This window comes from Vulpes lagopus, chromosome 3, assembly GCF_018345385.1.
Source record: "Vulpes lagopus strain Blue_001 chromosome 3, ASM1834538v1, whole genome shotgun sequence".
Classification (NCBI taxonomy): Eukaryota; Metazoa; Chordata; class Mammalia; order Carnivora; family Canidae; genus Vulpes; species Vulpes lagopus.
In genome coordinates, this window is record NC_054826.1 from 152310699 (window position 1) to 152331375 (window position 20677).

General features: G+C 34.6%; 1 protein-coding gene across 4 annotated transcripts in view; it reads right to left on the bottom strand.

The window, feature by feature from the left end:
- SPATA1 (spermatogenesis associated 1) overlaps positions 1 to 20677 on the bottom strand; it is a 67010-nt gene that overhangs the window by 23157 nt on the left and 23176 nt on the right. For all 4 annotated transcript variants that reach the window (XM_041750605.1, XM_041750603.1, XM_041750604.1 and 1 more), the window contains exons 5-11: positions 18608 to 18661; positions 18287 to 18515; positions 11030 to 11153; positions 10230 to 10290; positions 5261 to 5372; positions 4250 to 4375; positions 1219 to 1397 (exon numbers count right to left, since the gene is read on the bottom strand). In XM_041750605.1, the coding sequence (XP_041606539.1) occupies positions 1219 to 1397; positions 4250 to 4375; positions 5261 to 5372; positions 10230 to 10290; positions 11030 to 11153; positions 18287 to 18515; positions 18608 to 18661 (885 nt within the window). The remainder of the gene's footprint in view (positions 1 to 1218; positions 1398 to 4249; positions 4376 to 5260; positions 5373 to 10229; positions 10291 to 11029; positions 11154 to 18286; positions 18516 to 18607; positions 18662 to 20677) is intronic.

The window sequence follows — 20677 nt, forward strand, 5'->3', positions numbered from 1 at the left end:
TAGTTTGTAACTGTGAGATGCTGGATGTTTACTTATTGTGCTAATCGTTTCACAATATATACATATATCAAATCACGTTGTACACCTTATACTAAAATGTTATATGCCAATTATATCTCAGTAAGACTAAGGAAAAATAAAATAGCAAACTTTTACGATTTCATCATGTCTAAAGTTAAATCATACTTTTATGGCCTCTGGAATTTATTGTCTATATATGGCAGAGTCACTCAGTTAGAAAAAGTAAACTTCCTGGGATGCCTGGGTGGCTCAGTGGTTGTCTGCCTTTGGCTCAGGGCGTGATCCTGGGATCAGGGATCAAGTCCCACATCGGGCTCCCTACATGGAGCCTGCCTCTCTCTGTGTTTCTCATGAATAAACAAATCTTTTTTTTTTTTAATTTTATTTATTCATGAGACAGAGGAAGAGAGAGAGAGAGACAGGCAGAGGGAGAAGCAGGCTCCATGCAGGGAGCCCGACATGGGACTCGATCCCATGTCTCCAGGATCATGCCCCAGGCCGAAGGCGGCACTAAACCGCTGAGCCACCGGGGCTGCCCATAAATCGTTTTTTTACAAGTAAACTTATCTCAAGAAAAAGATTAAAATTTAATATAATTTAGTAAGTTCCTTAGAATATCAATACCTTTAGATTCTGTGGGTGTTATTAACTACTCCCCAGCTAAAGAAAAGGAATGTAGTGCATACTGTTGATCCCCTGCCTTATTTCATCAGGTATTCAGCTCTTTTCCATAGAATCAAAGAAAGTGACCCTATCCACAGGTCCAGAGGTAGATCCCAAGTAGTCTAAGTTAGTGCATAGCACTCCTTGATATCTATTATCAATCCAGGTTAAGCCTGGTTGAACCCCCACCAGGCTAAAGTTTTATAGTCTTGTTTGGGAGGCACATACCCCTAACCAGCCATTGGCAACCCTACTGGTACCATGAGGAAAAGCAGTCTTATAATGAAGCCAACACTAAAAATAATAGGGAAGAACTATCAGAAGCACCTAGTCCCTTAAACACATCATTAAGCTGCCGATTCTATCTTCTTAGCACCCACTACATGAGATCATAAATTTTATTTAAGCCAGGTTAAGTCAAGTTTTTGTTACCTGTAGTCCAAAACATCCTACATATGATAATACTAACAATGATAAACCATGTTTTGAGTAGAACTTCTCTAAGAGAATGTGAACACAATTAGTAATAAGTACCTTAGAGTCTGTAATGTTTGCCAAATTCTTTGGTCTCATCTTGATCTCCCTGGCTTCAAGTTGCATGAGCAATTTTTTATAGTAAAGTTCCAAATCTTCTTGAAGTTTTCTTAAAACTTCCTCTAATGATGCTGCGATTTTCTTTGTTTCAAAGTATTTTTTCTTCCAACCATCACAGGCTACAAAAAAAGCAAAGACTATATAGTGTAAGTCTGACTCAAGGATTAAACTTTTCAACATGGAAAGGACCCTAGAGTTAATTCAAACCCTTCTACTCCTCTACTCTTCCTCCCTCATATGTTGAGGAAATTAAAGCAAAGATGAAATATTTATTAGATAATAAAAGGATCTGCTAAAAAAATTAAAAAATAAATAAAAGGATCTGCTTACAAATATAGTAAAATAGTGATAAACACAGGAACCAAAACAAGTTCTTTAGTCAAGATTTTTCAGAATTACAAATATTACCTATAGAAAAATGTGTACATTTATTTTGATTACTTTTTTCCATCATCTGATTTGACATCATTACTTAAAACAAGGCAAAAAAAAATTTCAGCCCCTAAAATGACTTGTTTTATAAAATAAGCTGATTCTGATTCATCACTTATTAAAATTATACTAGATATATTCCCAAATTTATGTTGGGCAAAATTTCTTAAACCTGAGCCCCTTAGCTGAGAAAATTAAAAATTAAATACTGCCAACTTAGGGAAATCACTTTGACACCAATGAGATTCTAAATACAAACTTAACAGGAACATAAACTGCATGCTATGGTATCAGAATATGCACTGCATTTTTTTTTAAAAGATTATCAATGAACTGAAAATCAAATTTTAAATCTATGTCTATCAGGTGATTTGATTAAAATTCTACAATATGGGATTTTAACTCAAGTTTATTTCCTTCATGCCCTATATCCAATCCCTCAGTAAGTTCTATTGGTACTACTGTCAAAATACTTCCAGCACTTGGCACATTCTACTTCTTCAATGCTATGTCCCAGTCAATCCACCGTCATGGTTTTTGTTTTTGTTTTTTAAGATTTTATCTTGAGAGAGTGAGTGAGGGCGCACATCTGTGTATGGAAAGGGAGAGAGAGAATCTATACCAGAGTCCTCGCTGAGTGCAGATCCCAACACGGGGCTCAATCTCAGGACCCTGAGATCATGACCCTAAATTATGACCTGAGCTGAAATCGAGAGGCAGACATTTAACCAAATGAGCCACCCAAGTGCCCTCACTATCATCTTTTGAAAGTACATCATGTTTCTAACTGGTCTCTGCTTCCATTCTTGCTCCTCTCACAGGCTATTACATACAGCAGTCATTCTGATCTTTTAAAAATATTTTTTAAATCATATGAACCTCTACCTTCAAAATCCTCCAATGGCTTCCCACCTTACTTAGAATAAAATCTAAACTCCTTGAAATGGCCTATCTGTTCCTCCTGAACTTTTGATTTCATTTTCCTCTGCATTACTCTGTATTACTTTCTAACGCCACTGGCCTCATTTCAGGTCCTTAATACTCCAAGCTCATTCCCATCTCCAGACCTTGACATTCTTGTGTTCCTTCTGTCTGGATTGTTTATATTTTTATCTGCCTGCCTCCTTATTCATCACATCTTAATGATATCTTCTCAGTGATGCCTTCCTTGAAAACCCTAGCTAAAGCATCTCTCCTGCCCCATCACCCTTTACTATGCTCTTTTAAACTGACTCCTGAGCTCTAATCAGTAGCTAATATTATCTCATTTGTTTACTGTCTGTCTCCTCCCATTAGGAACAAACTCCTTAAGAGCAGAACCATGTTTATCTTGTTTATTTCTGTATCCTCAGCATTTAAAACAATGTAGGGGATTGAGGCACATAACCTCGATAAATATTTGATGGCTGATACATGCCTTTTATCTCAAAACATTCCCGTTGAAATAGAAAGTGAATGATCATTCTCATTTTATAAATAGAAAAAAGGCACAAAGAAGAGAAATAACTTGTTTATGTAAAAGACTAATCTGGTATTAGAATCCTGGTCCTGTGATTTCTAGTCTATTATTCAAATTTGTCTGATAAAATTTTTAACAGTACAACAAAGCTGAGTCATTGCCACCATTTCCAGGATAATATTTAATATTATGAGGTAGAACCTGCAGAAATATCTCCTGACATTCCCTATAACCTTCAGTCAGTTCTAGTACTGAAGCAATTTTGCTGTAAATTGAGGATCCTGATACCAGTTAATTCCATATATACCTTTTATTCATATAATCCTCAAATACAACCCAAAATGCAGTCTTCTCAAATCCTTTAACATCTCTTAAGCCATTATTGTATACTTCCTCCATCCTAGCTTTTTTCCATTTATACCAGTCCAACAACACTTGTTTCTCATTCTGTTGCAAAATGACCTACTTTTCTAATTTCTTTCATTCATTTACTTCTTTAGCAAAGCAGACAGACATGACAAAATTAAGCATGTAGGGAAGACTAGAATTCAAAGAATGCTTCTATAGTAAGTTCTATCTAAGCTGAGATTGAATCACTAGTAGGAAATAGCCAGGTGAACTGGGAAAAGGGAGACTGATGGAAAAGAAAATGTGGATGGCAGAGAGAAAAGCATCTCTGAAGGTCTACAGACATGAGGAGGCACATTTCAGATTCTAGCATACTTATCACTTTTCTGGGAAGTCTTTCTTGATCTCTTCCATCTGATTTGGGTGTTCTTCTTCTGTACTCCTATGTATACAATTCTGTGATTCCTTTATCACACCATAATGATGATCAGGATGTATTCATTACTATTTTCTTGATTATCATTTCCCCACTGGACTATATAACCTCTTTGAGGGCAGAGACAAAATTGTGTCTGCCTATTATTATCTCCTCAGCCCCTAGAATGATGGCTAAATTCAGTGGACAAAACTTATTTAGTAAATGAATAAATGAATGAATGTTATAAAAAAATGTTTGAACTTAAAAAATCTTCTGTAAAGCATATTAATGATAAAAGATATAATAAACTTTACCATGGTATCGCTTCAATTTACTTTGTTCAAATAGCTTTTCAACTTTTTTAATCTGTTCTTCTCTAATTCTTTCCAGGTATCTTCTTTCTTCCTTCACTTGTTTCATTTGTTCAATAATCTTCTCTCCTAAAAGGAAATAATGTATCAATGTCTAAAAGTCAAAATAGTTGGGGGTGTAAACTTAAAAGCATTTTAATAGTAAATTTTACCCAAAAGTCTGTTTTTCTTGCTGTAATATAGCATTTGCCACTTTGGAAAATACTGAGGAGTCATTTCATTTTCTAACAGGGATACATAAGGGGATTTTCATATATGTAAAGAATACAGTAGTCTCTTCTACATTTATATATATGTGTAGAAATTAGGTAAGGTTAAAGTAGTTATGCTTCTTGGTTTAATTCTTTTGGTATATTTATCTTGGACCTAGAGTTATTGCCCTTACATGAAAAGTGTACACACACACACACACACACACACACACATACACAATTTTTATTTTCAAGAGAGAGTGTGTTTGCTTGTGTGAACAGGGTGAGGGGGAGAGAGGGAGAGAATCTCAGGCAGACTCTGCATTGGGCACAGAGCCCAATGTGGGGCTCCATCTCACACCCCTGAGATCATGACCTGAGCCGAAATCAAGAGCTGGATGCTTAACGGACTGAGCCACCCAGGCACCCCCCAAAATGTATTTTAAAAGCACTATTAATGATTAAACATCCAGTAATTAACATATAATTCATGTACTTTTTTTTTTTTAATTCATGTACTTTAAAATAATGTAACATCTTTGTGGTAAAATATACAGAGTAAAATTTAGTTTTAACTACTTTTAAATGTACAGTTCAGTGGCACTATATACATTTACAATGTTTTGCAACCATCACCACCATCTATCTCTAGAACTTTTTATTTTCCCAGACTGAAACTCTGTACACATTAGACAATGACTGCCCATTAATATTTAACTTTACCTTACAGAATCATGTGTACTTATAGTGTCATCATACTTACTTTCAATCTGTAATGAAGAGATATCAGTTATTCCTGGAGAAAGAGCAGGTTGACCAGGAAGTAAAGGAAAATCAGTAAGATCTGGTAGGATGATGCATTCTTTTTTACCTATCTGTAAGCAAATATGAAAATGAGTAAGATCTAGTAGGATGACACATTACTTTTCACCTATTTGTGAGTATTTGATAATTCACAATAGCAGTCCATTTTTTTTTTTTTTTGCTTATATGGTGGCAAACTCCCAAATCTGTATTTATAACCTTATATTCTCTCCTGTGCTCCAGCTTCTCTATTCCACTATTCCCTGGACATTATACATAGGCACTTCAAGAGAGTGCCTCTCTCCATTGAGAGGAGAAAAAAAAGAATCCACGAATCCTTCCTAAACATGATTTCCTTCCAAGATTTATCTCAGTTACTTGTTAAAACTTTTAAAATTTTCTAAGATGACTACTAATTTTTTTTATCTTGAGTCAATTTTGATAATTTATATCTGCTTAGAAAATTAGAATATTTATTACATTTTCAAATTAGCATATATTTTATTCTCATATATTTTACCTGCTCTGTCTTCATGTTTGTATCACCTCCATCTTTCCTAACTTTTGTGTTACTACCCTTTTATGATAAACTACCTTAAGCCTTACCAATGTTGATGTTTCTCCCACTACCACTTCATAGATCGAGTTGTTTTCTTTTTTTTTTTTTTAAAGATTTTATTTATTTATTCATGATAGTCACACAGAGAGAGAGAGAGAGAGAGAGAGAGACACACACAGGCAGAGGGAGAAGCAGGCTCCATGCAGGGAGCCCGACGTGGGATTCGATCCTGGGTCTCCAGGATTGCGCCCTGGGCCAAAGGCAGGTGCTAAACCGCTGGGCCATCCAGGGATCCCCTCTTGAGTTGTTTTCAATTCTGCTAGGTTTTTCATTTCTGTAACTTCTTAGTGTCTCCTTCTATCTTCATTAAGCCTAAGCCTAAGCCTTTACTGCTAATTTGTTTTATGGTTCTTTTTCTAGTTTTTAATGTTACAATATTAACTTATAAGTTCAGGTTTCTATAGGATAATGGGCAACCACCTAAGTTTCTATCTCTCCATTTATCCTCCCAATTACTACAAAAGGGAAACAAATAAAATTACCCATAATTTATATCTATAGCATAACTAGGATACAGAATCCTTTAATTTACACATACTTTAATTTACATATTAGTGGGGAAATAAAAACCCTAGGCCATCAGAGTGTGCTCTGGAGCCCGCCTCCAAACAGATGTGGGCTGTGATTTAGAGACTGCTATACAAAGATAACACAATAAACATCAATCCCAATTTAGTCTAGAAGAAGGCTCCACATGCATAGAAGAAATACTGAGAGTAAGGATAAGATCTTGTAGTCAGAACACTTTTGATGAGGTGGCCAAAAGAGAAAGATTATAAAATGCAGGGAGCCAGAGGTGGTAATGATGGGGAACAGCTTCTAGGAGAGATAAAAAATACTATGGAAGAGATATTTGCTTGGGAAAATAGAAAAGACGGCGGTAAGAGAAAAGAAGAAAATGGTCAAGATAATAGCTCTGCCAAATTAAATTAGTAGAAGAGAATTCAAAGGAAACAGACACTAAAGACCCCATTTATTTAAAAATAAATAAATAGCTGCATTTCACTATATCAACAGATGAGGGAGCTCCTGATCTAAGAAGCAAAAGACACCAGCAACCACCACTCCCTGTTCCTCTATAAGAACACCTGTTACTACTTATATGAAAAAAATCCAAAACAAAGAAACATGAACAATATCAATAAAATGATCTAGCATCCACACAAATTTACTTTTTAAAACCCTCAAAACTAAGAACTAAGACAAAATAAAACAGGCAGCCATGAGGCAGAGAAAAATTTAACAATTACTTCCAGTATAGGTTAAATATAATTAAGCAAATATTTGCAGATACCAACAAACACGATAAATCAGTAATTTTAAAACTCAGAATAAAATAGGAAAAATAACAGGAAGATGTGAAATGAAAGTTGGCTAAACTGAAAAAAGGAAGAAAAAACAATTTTCTCAGAAATGAACAGATTAGCAAACATCCAAGAAGGAACAAATATGGCCAAAAAATGGATAGTGGAGAATACAAATAAAAGGAGCAAAGAAAATGAAACACAATAGTATTTATTATATCTATTGTATATACATTACTTAGAGAAAATAACATATGTAAAAGCTAAAAAAGAAAAAAGAAAATAGAATGGATTTGCTATCTAAATTGTTTTCTGAAATGATAATTTTGGTAAATATTCCTGAAATAAAGAAGTCCCGATTTTCACACTTCAAGGATTCACTGTGTACCCAGGAAAACCTGACCTAGAGTTCTCAACTGAGATACAACTTGGTAAAACTAGTACACATTTAAGGAATCCTTTGGCCTTCTGGACAAATGCACTTGAGCTACTTTACAAAAAAACAAACAAACAAACAAAAACAAAACAAAACAAAAAACAGGCATCACACTTACTAGTAACATGTCAAACAAGATACCAGTAGAGCAACATTTCAAAGAAACCAAAGGGTAAAAAGATGTAAGCCAAGGATGTGATATCCAATCAAGCAATCCTTCAGGTATCAAAACTCTACAGCAAGGATTAAAAAATTTTGTAAAGGGCCAGAGAGCAAATAATTTAGGCTTTGCAGGCCACATATGGGCTCTGTCATGATTCTTCTTTTTTTTTCAATTCCTTAAAAATGTAGAAAACACTCTTAGGTCCAAGACCTTACAAAACTGTAAGCCCTAGTTTGCTTAACTTTGCTCTAGACAAAATATTGTATTGAATATTGTAGCTATGTGCTTTTTTAAATTGAGCTTAATCCAACCAAGAGATGATTGAAAAATCTTCTGCAAAAGAACTGGCAGTAGGTGTTGAACATATTTAATTACAGATCGAGACTAAAACAAAGGTGAGGGGGTTAAGACTAGAAGTATGGTATATGAATGTTATATTCTTTGACACAGTAGAAATAACACAACTAAAAATACATGAGAGGAGAAAGATTGTTTTGATGGCCATGAATATAACAGGTAGGAATCATGATAATTTTAGAGGTAACAAATCAAAAGAGGAAGCATAAGTTTTTAAAAAAAGAAAAAAGGGAGACTAAGAATACTAGCACACATGTATTAATATAAAGGTAAATGCTAGAGCAAAAATACAACCTTCCTAAAAATGAGGAGGGGAGGGGGAAGTACAAATAAACCACACAGTAACTATAATATAAAATAAAATGACAAATCTCAAGTCAAACACATCAGTCCTATCAATAACATAAGTTGACATAACTCACCTACTAAATGAGAAGTATTTTAGACTGCTTCACAAGGCAAAACCCAACTCTATCTAGGCTGTACATAAAAGACATATCTAAAACAAAGCAATTAAGAGAGGCTGGAAAAAAAGTGGGAAAGGAAGATGAGGGTACACTAAATAAATATATAAAAAAAGAAAGGTTAGCATCTTGATATGCAATTAAAAGGAGAATGGCCAAAAAAAAAAAAAAAAGTATTAAGTGAGTAAAAAATGTACAAAAGTGATTCTAGTATTCACATAAGAACAACTTTGTGCCAAGTAACACATATAAATCTAAATCAGAAACCACAAGGGATGTAAGGATAGACAATAACACACAAATAATAGGAAATTCTAATATACCATTCTTAATCTAAGACACAGCAAGAGAATGTGGGGAAAAAATAAAGATATGGAATACCTAAGGCATGTTTATAGTCTACCCATCAGCAAGGTAGACTATAGGCAAGGCACAAAGTAGGGGAAGATACCTGCAACATACATAAGCATCAAAGAAACATCTCTAGAGTATTTAAAAAACTTATGTCAATCAAAAGCATATAGCAAACAACCCAGAAGAAACCGTTGAAAAGGTACTTTCAAAAAGTTACCAAAATGAAAAAAAAAAAAAGTTATCAAAATGGAGTGCATGAAAATATTAAAACATGGTTAAATTTATGGATAATCTGGTAAATTATTCAAATCACTGATAGCATTAAGCATCTTACTAGACTGACAAAAATCTTAAAGCATGAAGATAGCATATTTTATTAATATTCAGCAACAACAGATCAATTATTTGCTGAAGATGGTGTGCCTTTTGCTCTAAAATGCAAGGACTCTGAGCTGTGATTCTCCTACCAAAGCTGATCTCAGACTCCATTCAGCATCCCAATCTACTACACATCAGGCAGCACTATATGAGCTGGACGTTAAAACACAAATGGCAACACTGCTTGTAATGCCTCTCAGATCGGCTTTTGAACATTCTCTTGCTTTGGGCCCAAAGTTGGCACTCTTAGATTACTTGATTAAATAAATAAATAGACAGATAGATAGATAGATAAATAGACTATTTTAGTATATGTGCTGCTGAAGTACAAAAAAAAAAAAAAAAGGACTAAAGGAGCATATCCAAATGCAGCAATCTTACTCCAAATTTCAAAGAGGTCCATCAAATGACTCATTCTCAGTGATAACTGGGGCAAGATATACAAACCTGGCTTTCATTTTAAAAGGGATACCTCAACATGTCCCACCCATTCCATGGAACACCCAAAAATTTCACTGAATTGGTAGGCTCCTGAATTTTCTTGAGGCTTATCTCCCATCCTCTAACCTCTAAGGTTCAAAAACTTAAAACATTTTAAGCTGCAGTTTTGTTCCAATTTCAGTATGAATATTGTTGCAATACTGTATTTAAACAAAAAATTTGGGACCCCGGGTGGCTCAGTGGTTGAATGTCTGCCTTCAGCTCAGGATGTGATTCCTGGTCCAGGAATCAAGTCCTGCATTAGGGAGCCTGCGAGGAGCCTGCTTCTCCTCTATATCTCTCTTTCATGAATAAATAAATAAAATCTTAAAAAAAAAAAAAGCCCAAAAAACCAAAAAACTTAAAATCATACCTGATTGTCCTCTGTTCTAATGAGATTAACTCTATCATCTTCATTTTTCCAAAGAAATGGACTTAGAGGGAATGACATATTTGAAAGTCATATTAAAAAATGATTATGCATATTAGCTTTTCACGTTATATATCTTATTTGACATTCTATAAACATAAATATTACATTAAAACCTTAAAAAGCCTGAGACCATTAGCATATTATCTTTCAAACTCATTAATGATCAATATAAGCTACATTTAATATGAGTAATAAAATCATTTTATATTACACCTAAATTCAAATCCCATTACAATGTCTATAGCAAAGTAAAATAAAAATTTTGGAAATATATTTATAGTTCTTTTGCGAATGATTGTTTATAAAATCCCTCATCTATATTTCAAAAGACTATATGCAAAACTGTTGTCTAAGTACTATAATTTCGAATGAAATGATTCCATATGAAATTCAAGCATACTGGCTAGTTTACCCATAACCAAGAATATAAGTGAGGCAGAAAAGTTAATTGTAAGAAAGGCAAATAAAGACAAATTTTTCTGTCATTAGGCTGCCTCTGATGACAAAAGAAGTATAGAAATAAATTTAGGTGATAAATTATTCATTATATTGGAGAGGAATGAAAATTCCATATATAATAACAGGGGAGATTAGAGTCAAGGCAATTTTAATAAAAAATATCATTAATTTTACTCATATGTTTGTTCTAATTAGAAGTCCTTTTAACAGTACCCTGGATACCTCACTCTTTCTTGTAGTTTAGACTAATGACATGTATAATCAACATCTATTCCAATTACCTTTTTTTGTTGCTAAAATAATCACTACTGGATTCTTCCAATCGTCCTGGAACTTCAGAATTTCCAGTATGAGTTTTTCCAGTCTGTTTTTCTTTTGGAGTAGCTTTTCCCCCAGCCGATGTTCCTGTTCATCCATGGCAAATAAAGTTCATAATAAATACATAAATAGTAAAATAAAACTTTGTACAAGTATGTATATATATGTACCTACTGTAATCTTGTCCTGTGTTTCAGAATCTCTATAAACTCTACGATGCATGATACAACGCAACACTTTCCAAAGTGAATTTCAAGAAGTGGTTTATGTGAAGAATTCTTTGGTCAATTCAGTTTGGGAAAAAACGAATTAGGGAATCCTACCAGGAAGACAACCATACAGATACACATACATTCACACCTGCAGGATTTCTGTTTTTTAGTATTATTATTATTTATTCATAAGAGACAGAGAGAGAGAGAGAGAGAGAGAGAGGCAGAGACACAGGCAGAGGAAGGAACAGGCTCCATGCAGGGAGCCTGATGCAGGACTGGATCCCGGGTCTCCAGGATCACACCCTGGACTGAAGGTAGCGCTAAACTGCTGAGCCACTGGGACTGCCCAGATTTCAGTTTTTATGTAAAATGCAAATCTCCAAGATGGGGGTAAGTTGGGTTTTACTCAAACGTAATTGTCTTCAGAAAGCTTTTGCCTTTGAAAGGCATATTTGAAATTGTACTGAGGAAACTTGTCTGGAAAATGCTGGTACACATACAGAGCATATAATGTCATGTTATCTCACATACGTTTCTACTTATAAAATCTCCCTTCAGGGACACTGGATGACTCAATGGTTGAGCGTCTGCCTTTGACTCAGGCCATATCATAATCCCGGGGTCCCTGCATCAGTCTCCCCACGGGATCCTGCTTCTTCCTCTGCCTATGTCTCTGCTTTTCTGTCTCTCATGAATAAATAAAATCTTAAAATGAAATGTCCCTTCACTTTAACAAAATTACCCATATAGAAAACTATATGATGTCTTTAAAATGTTAACATCAATGTTCTATATGATCTATATGAACAAAAGATCCATGAACCTGGCAGTGTTAATGCAGATATTTTTCCCTTGGATAAATCACATTTTTTAATTTAGAAAAAAAATTACTGAATCATGTTAGTAATTGAAAAATAATTTACAAAGGCTGCCACAAAATTTTGCAACTTGAAGCCCATACTTATTTAATTTTTGTCTAGCTGCTACATTTTCTAGCTGGTACATTTGAAATAGTCTTTCAAGAACAATAAACAGAGATTTTCTAAGGGATATATTTGATGCAAAATGAACAAATCCCAGATATATCAGCTGTTTAAAAGGTAATAATAACATACTACCCCCCACCCATCCACCCAAAGAAAGAAATAACAATGCAAAATTCAGCAGATTCTGAGTAATTCTAATAGGGATATATGGCACATGTACCCCATTCCTAGTAACAGTTTAGAGCATGATGACTGCATCATTCAATACCTATGCAATTTAATAGCATAAAGAAAGCAGGTCTATACACTTTTGAAAAAAGTTCAGTATGACTCTAGCAGTATTGTGAATAAAGCACGGGCTTTAGTCAAACACACAGGAGTTTAAATCCTGGCACTGTCACAGCAGGTGTTATTTCTCTAACCTGCTTATCTCTAAAATGGCAGAGTACAGGTAAAGCACCCAGAACAGTAGCCAATCCTCAGGAGTCTCTTGACTTCAAGTTCTGATTTCTGTTCCACTGCATTTCACTGTTCAGGTCTTTATTACTTCAGTCAATTATCCATAATGCAGCCTAAGTTGTTTTTCCAGAATTGAAGTAAAATCATATTACTCCCGATAAAATAAAGCAGGAAAGAATATTCAGTGGAAAAAAGACAGTCTCTTCAACAAATGGTATTGTGAAAACTGGACAGCAACAGGCAGAAGAATGAAACTGGACCACTTTCTTACACCATACATAATAATAAATCCAAAATGGATGAAAGACCTAAATGTGGGACAGGAAACCATCAAAATCCTAGAGGAGAACACAAGCAGCAACTTCTCTGATGTCATCCATAGCAACTTCTTACTAGATATGTCTCTGGAGGCAAGGGAAAAGCAAAAATGAACTATTGGGACTTCATCAAGATAAAAAAACTTCAGCACAGTGAAGGAAACAATCAACAAAACTAACAGGCAACCTTTGGAATGGAAGAAGATATTTGCAAATGACATTATCTGATAAAGGGTTAGTATCCAAAATGTATAAAGAACTTATCAAACTCAATACCCAAAGAAGAAATTATCCAGTTGAGCAATGGGCAGAAGACATGAATAGACACTTTTCCAAAGTGACACCTCTCAGAATGGCTAAAATCAACAACACAGGAAATGTTAGCAAGGATGTGGAGAAAGGGGAACCCTCTTACACTGTTGGTAGGAATGCAAACTGGTGCAGCCACTCTGGAAGACAGTACAGAGGTTCCTCAAAAAGTTAAAAATAGAACTACCCTATGATCCAGAAATTGTACTAGTAGGAATTTATTTAGAGGATACAAAAATACTGGTTCGAAGGGACACGTGCACCCTGATGGTTATAGCAGCATTATCAACAAGAGCCAAACTATGGGAAGAACCCAAATGTCCATTGACTGATGAATGGACAAAGAAGCTGTGGGGCGTGTGTGTGCGCGCACGCGCGCGCATGTACACTGGAATATTACTTAGCCATCAAAAAGAATGAAATCTTGCCATTTGCAACAATGTGAATGGAGCTGGAGTGTATTATGCTAGGTGAAACAAGTCAGTCAGAGAAAGACAAATACCCTATGATTTCACTCATATGTGGAATTTAAGAAATGAAACAGATGATAATGGGGGAGGGGAGCAAACAAACCATAGAACAGACTCTTAGCTATAGAGAACAAACTGAGGGTTACAGGAGGGGAGCTGGTAGGAGGATGGGTTACTTGGTGATGGGTATTTTTTTTTTAAGATTTATTTATTCATGCGAGACACACACACACAGAGGCAGAGACATAGGCAGAGGGAGAAGCAGGGTCCCTGTGGGGAGCCCGATGTGGGACTTGATCCCAGGACCCTATGATCATGACCTGAGCTGAAGACAGATGCTCAACCACTGAGCCACCCAGGGGTCCCAAATGGTGATGGGTATTGAGGAGACCCCTTGTGATGAGCACTGGGTATTATATATAAATGATAAGCCACTAAATTCTACTCCTGAGAGTAATATTGCACTGTATGTTAGCTAACCGGAATTTAAATAAAAACCTGGAAGAAACAAACACAAGCTCAAATGGCTTCCCACTGCCTAAAACTTCTTTAGTTTTGGAACCAAGGCTCTTCAAGTTCAAGTCCCTACCTATCTCTCCAGTTGTACTTTATGGTATTTCATCCTCCCTTTCTACCCCCAAACTATAATAGTAGTAGTAGTAGTAGTAGTAGTAGTAGTAGTAACTAATAACTAAAAGTTACTGAATCAACTACCACATTAAGCAAATCCTGAAAGCTCCATTCATATCATGATCTAAGTAAAGGAAGCCTTCTGGAATTTGGCAGTGAACAATCTGCATGGCCAAACATTTGCTACCCTGGGTTTAAAGTCAGAATACAAAGGGTGGTCTATGCCATCCTAAAGAACTAGGCTTTAACTAGTAATCAGTGAGTTTTCAAAGGTTTTCAAGCAGGGAGATAAATAATCCAGCCTGTAACAAGAAGAATAATGCTGACTACACTCTGGAGAATAGACTGGAAAGCAGATTATAAGCAAGGAGGCTACAAGATGTTTTTCAAGGTTCCTTTAAGAATCTATTATTTTACAGTGAGGAATATTTCAAAACTCAACGTCTGAACAATTGGAGGAATGATGAAACCAAAGAAGTCAAGAAAGTATACTAGTTTGGGGCAACAATGGAGTCAAGTATTAAACACGTTAAAGTTGAGGCATAAAAATGTATGGATGTGTTGCATGGAACCATGGTAAGGAACAGATGATAATAAGAGGGAATACCCATTTTGATATGGAAATGGGTAAAGCATTATTCTTTTTCTCCTTCATTAAAGGATTTGTAAAACATACTATGCAATTACCAGCTATATTTGATAATATAATGTTAGACCTCAGATATCTTGCATTCTCATGTACCACAAAAGAGTAATTTGGCATTTTTAAGAAATTGCACAATAATCAACAAATGGGAAGAGTACATATGGAAAAGAAATTAAAGAACTTTATCTCATATAACATATAAAAATTAGTTCCTGGATATGTTGATAAACTATGTTGGAAAAGCAAACCATAAAATGTTTGAAAGATAATACATGATCTCAGGGTAGAAAAGGGATTTTTTAAAAAGACAAATAACATTACCCATAAATGAAAATGTCAAATAAATTTGATTATATTAAAATTTAAGAACTGCAGTTCCATTTCTGCATAGGATTATAAAAAGATGAAACGGTGCTCCCACTTGAATAAAGAGAAAAAGGTAAATAACCTATAAAATAATAACTTTTCTTGAACTCATCAGAGAATTATAGTTGCAAGGAACTGATTTCCAGTTCCCTCCTAGCTGAAAACTAATTGTTTCATCTTTGGCCGAGCACAGGAGGAAGGGGTACTACTATTACAATAAGAAGATAGCTAATATCTTAAGGAATTCTAAAGGGCAATGTAGGCTATTAGTATAGTTTGGAATCTTGGGATCCTCAGACACAAACAGAAGTCAATACTTAATAGCAAGCTCCTTTCTATGTGCCTGTATCATACTTATAGGAAAGACTGGAGGTAGAGGAGACCTGAAAGAGCCATCAGTGATTGGCACAGAGGTATGAAACCCCATCCTTCTCAACACTATTCTTTCACACAAAGCAAAAGTCTTAAGCCCCTGGGGGAAGGAACAGGAAACTCCCCTATCTCAGAACCCATGCAAAAACCTATTGGCCCTTGAAAAGGCACAGAGGCAAAACAAAACAAAACAAAAAACAAAAAACTGCTCTAAAAGGAAGAGCAGGTGACTCTCCTCCCAACAATATTAGCTTTGAAAAGTTTTATCACTAGAGAAGCGGTAGGAAACCCTCTCATCATCAGGCATAGGTAAAGCCTAAAGAAAGGGTAGAAGTGAAAGCTGTAAGGATCATCTTGGGCCCAGGATCATCCACTGATACAAAGCATTGTTTTACTACCACTGGGGGGGGGGGGGGGGTGGAGAAGCTCTCCTAAATATAAAAAGTCACTTTCCCCCTACTTTTAATTTCCTTAAAAGATAACTGACATTGTAAAGTAAATATGTACTGTGGAGTTATACTCAGAAGGAAAATGTATGACAACAGCACCACTGCTATATAGTTCTTATATTATATATGGAGTTGTATACTATTTGAAAGTAGACTTCAAATTTAAAGGTGTATAATGTGTAGCTTAGAGCAAGAGTCAGTGAGCTTTTTCTTAAAGGGCTAGATACTAAATATCTCAGGCTCATGGACCATTTGGTCTTTGTCACAACTACTCAAGTCTATCATTATAGTATAAAGATAGTCATTGAAAATATGTAAATTAGTGAGTATGGCTGTCTTCCAATAAAAGTTATTTATTTTAAAAAGCCACAGAGGGCATGGATTAAAATAAAATACAATATGGGTGCCTGGCTACCTCAGTCAGTGGGGCAAGCAACTCTTGATCTTGGGGTGTGAGTTCGAGCTCCATATTGGGTGTAGAAATTACTTAAAAAAAGATTTTAAAAAAGTATAAATATAGGTATTTGATGACCTCTACCCTATAGCAACCATTAAAAGTTTTCTAAAATAAGAAATAGTGAGCTAATAGTAGAGATAAAAGTGGATCATCAAAAACTTCTCAATCCAGGAAAAGGCAAGAAAATGGAGAAACTAAGAAGACAGAAGAGACAAACAAAACAAATAGCAAGGTGGTAGATTTAAAACCAACCACATCAATAATTACATCGAATATAAATGGTCTAAATACTCCTAGTAAAAGGCACAGATTGTCAAACTGGGCTAAAAAGTAAGACCTAAATATATGCTGTCTACAAGAAACCCACTTTGGATATTCAGTAATAGATAAAGGCATGGAGAAAGATATACCTTGCAAACACTAATCAAAAGAAAGCTCAAATGACTATATTAATACCAGGCTAACTAAACTTTAAAATAAAGACTACAACCAGAAATAATGAGAAACATAATCACATTGGGAGCAATTCATCAAGAAGACATAATAATCCTAAATGTGCATGCATTTAATAACAGCTTCAAAATACATAAAGCAAAACTGACAAAGTGTTGAAGATGTCAACACAATCCTTGTAATTGTTAGGACATGTTGACAAAATTTAAGAACTCCTTTCATCAAAATAATCATAAAGATAATAAAAAGACAAGCCATAAACCAAAATCTCACTGAGCATCTCACTGACATCAAATAAAACAGGTAGATCTCATCCACATGTCTCATTAGAAATAGTAAAACACCTCAGAAAGGTAAACACTAAACGCATCTAAAAATAAAGAAGGTGCTAAGTTTGAATTATCACTGGATATAGCATAAATTTAGAATGTAAGAACAGCTATAATTGAAGGTGGAGAAAAATGCAATTGGTTGAAAACATGTATATTTTGCAGTTGTAATTGATATTATTAGTTGGAGTTATTTTTGCTTTCCCATCACACATTTATTTTCTTATGCAATATTTTTTCAGGAGGTTCTTAGAATATAGCTCCAGCTTTATTTGTATGTTTAGTTTTATTTAATTATCTATCACTTTTTAAGAACTGAACTATCAGTACACTGATAAATATAATCATATAAATTATGATTCTTTGAAATACAAATGTCTACCAGCATTTTAGTTGTTTTGATTTGGTTTGCTACTGTCTTTGTGGCTAAGATTCTTCTCGCTTATAATAATACCAATGTTCGATGCAGTAATCACTTCCTTTCTTTTTTAACCTTAACTTTATCTGAAACTATTTAAAAGAAGGTAGTAGAGCTTATTTAAGTACATTTAAGTTTTTTTTTTAAGTATTTTGTTTTTTAACATAGTACTTAAATTCTTTCCTTTCTCTCACTTGATGAAACTATTTTTAAAAAATGGAATTGAGCTTTCCTTTTATACTGCCACATTTGTAAGGCCAGATTTGCCAGAATTTGCTCAGAGACCTGACTACTAAAATGCACTATAATAACCTCTTTGTTCTTCCCATTCCAGTTGAAATCACCTTCTTCCTGATTCTTGTTAAGAAGCTCTTTCAAAGTGTTTACTAAAAAACTGGGATCTGTTCCAGGTTTTTCCTTCAACAGAGTTACACTAAGTGGTCTGTGGATTATTCCATCAGCCTCAGCAACACCATTATTAGTCTGCCGCCCATCTAAAGAGACAGTTGATGCTGAATAAATATTTCCTAAATGATCCATTATAGGAAGCAAATATAATTCTGGTTGAAGAGCCTAAAACATATAGGAAATTTAAAAAATTAGTTTGTAATTTAAAATACAGTAAGTTAAAAATTAACATAAGTTTAAAACATCACATTACATACATATGGAGGAGCAAATGATTTGAGTTTCAGTTCCGATTCTTGTTTTGCCTTCACCTAGAATAAATAAATGACAAAAAATAAAGATTTTTTATGTTTTCAATTATTTTTATTCCTTTTTTGTAGAAGGCACATATCTGTGACATAAAAATCAAATCTAAAGCTGATAATTAAGGCTAGAGTCTAGAAACTTAAAATACAATCCTATTTCTACTCACTGTACAAAACGTAAAAGAGATTCCATGTCATTTGGTAGTAATAATTATGGCTATCACTTGCATGGACTCACTATATGCCAAGCACTATTCTAAGTGCTTTACATATATTAGCTTAGTTAATCTCCACAATTCTATGTGAAAGGCACATATATATAGTTCACAGACAAAAGGATTGAGGAAAGAAATAACTTGCCTATAATTTTATAACTAGGCATATTCCAAATTGGGATTCAAAATCAGATAATCTGGTTCCAGAGTCCAATGTTGTAAACTCTATTTCCTAAATATACAACCCAAAGAATTAATTTCTTATTCATCCATCCATCCATCTATCCTTTCAACAAATACTGAGGGCATACTATGAGTCAGGCAGTATTCTATATGGTGGGAGATACAATGGTAAACAAGGCAAAGTTCTTGCTTTATGTAGCTTATTTCTACTTAGGAGAACAGAGGTTAAATAAACATGATTTAGGATAGTGATACGTGATTTATGAAAACAAAAAAGTGACATAATAGAGACTAGTGTAAGAGAAAGAATATCTAAAAACTAGGTAGTCAGAGAAGGCCCTTTTGAAAAGATAAAAATTGAGCCTGAGACCTAAAAGAAAAAGCAAGCTATTTGAAATCACGGGGAAGTGATTTTCAGGCAAGTGTAAAGAACATAAATCAGAAAGGAGTTTGCTGTATTTGAGGACCAAAGATTTTTGTGTTTCAAATGAAGAACCAAGGAGAAAAATAGTGGTAGGGGAAATTTGAGAAGGAGCCTATTTCTTAGGTCCTCCATATCTCTGACCTAACCATTGCAAAAGTTAAAATCCTTGCCTCTAGTCTCTTAAGACCCTCATCATGTCATCTTTTACTCAAAAACATCAATGCTTCAGAAACAATACTCATTAATCTGGCATTCAAGACTTCGAACAAATGATTTTACAATTTGTTCTCTATTCCTTTTCAGACCATGTTAAAGTAAAAAAGGAACCATCTACTTTTTCTACAAAACAGTTGTCTGTTTTTCTACTTCTGTGCTCATTCTATATGCTCAGAAAGCTTTCCCACCCACATCTTTGCAAGATCAAATATTTATCTTTCAAGATCCAAACTGAGTATCATTTTTTCTTCAAAGTTCTCTACCTCTCTTCTTCTTCTGCTGAAAGTAATCTTTCTTCTTCTGAATGTACAAAATATGCTATTTTAATTATTTATGTATTTTCTCTTCAACACTACAGCGAATATTCTTTAAGGGCAGGATCGATTTCCAATTCTTTTTTCTCATTTTTTTAAAAGATTTATTTGTTTGTTTGTTTATTTATTTATTTATGATAGACATAGAGAGAGAGAGAGACAGGCAGAGACACAGGAGGAGGGAGAAGCAGGCTCCACACCGGGAGCCCAACGCGGCACTTGATCCCGGGACTCCAGGACCGCACCCCGGGCCAAAGGCAGGCGCTAAACCGCTGAGCCACCCAGGGATCCCCTTTTTTCTCATTTTGTTTAGAGAAAAACATCAATAAAAATTTCTTGAAAATAATAAAATATTAGAAGAACTTTAGAAGTTGATTTAAATTATCCTTATTAAGGTCCCTTTTTAGATATTATGAAAAAGAACAAAAAGTTCTAAGAATTGTTCTTTTTCTTTCTTGTTTAAGAAAATTTTAAAGATGAGTAAATTAATATTCTACCATACTGAACAGAATTCAAATGACAAAAACTTCAAATTTAGCTGCTGATCCTGAGAATTCTACATAACAAATTCCTTTACAGTACTACTTTGGAGAGAAATGCTTTTTTTTCCCCATTATCATTCATTATTTAATTTGTTCAACAAACATTTAAATGCCTCTAAGTGCTAAAC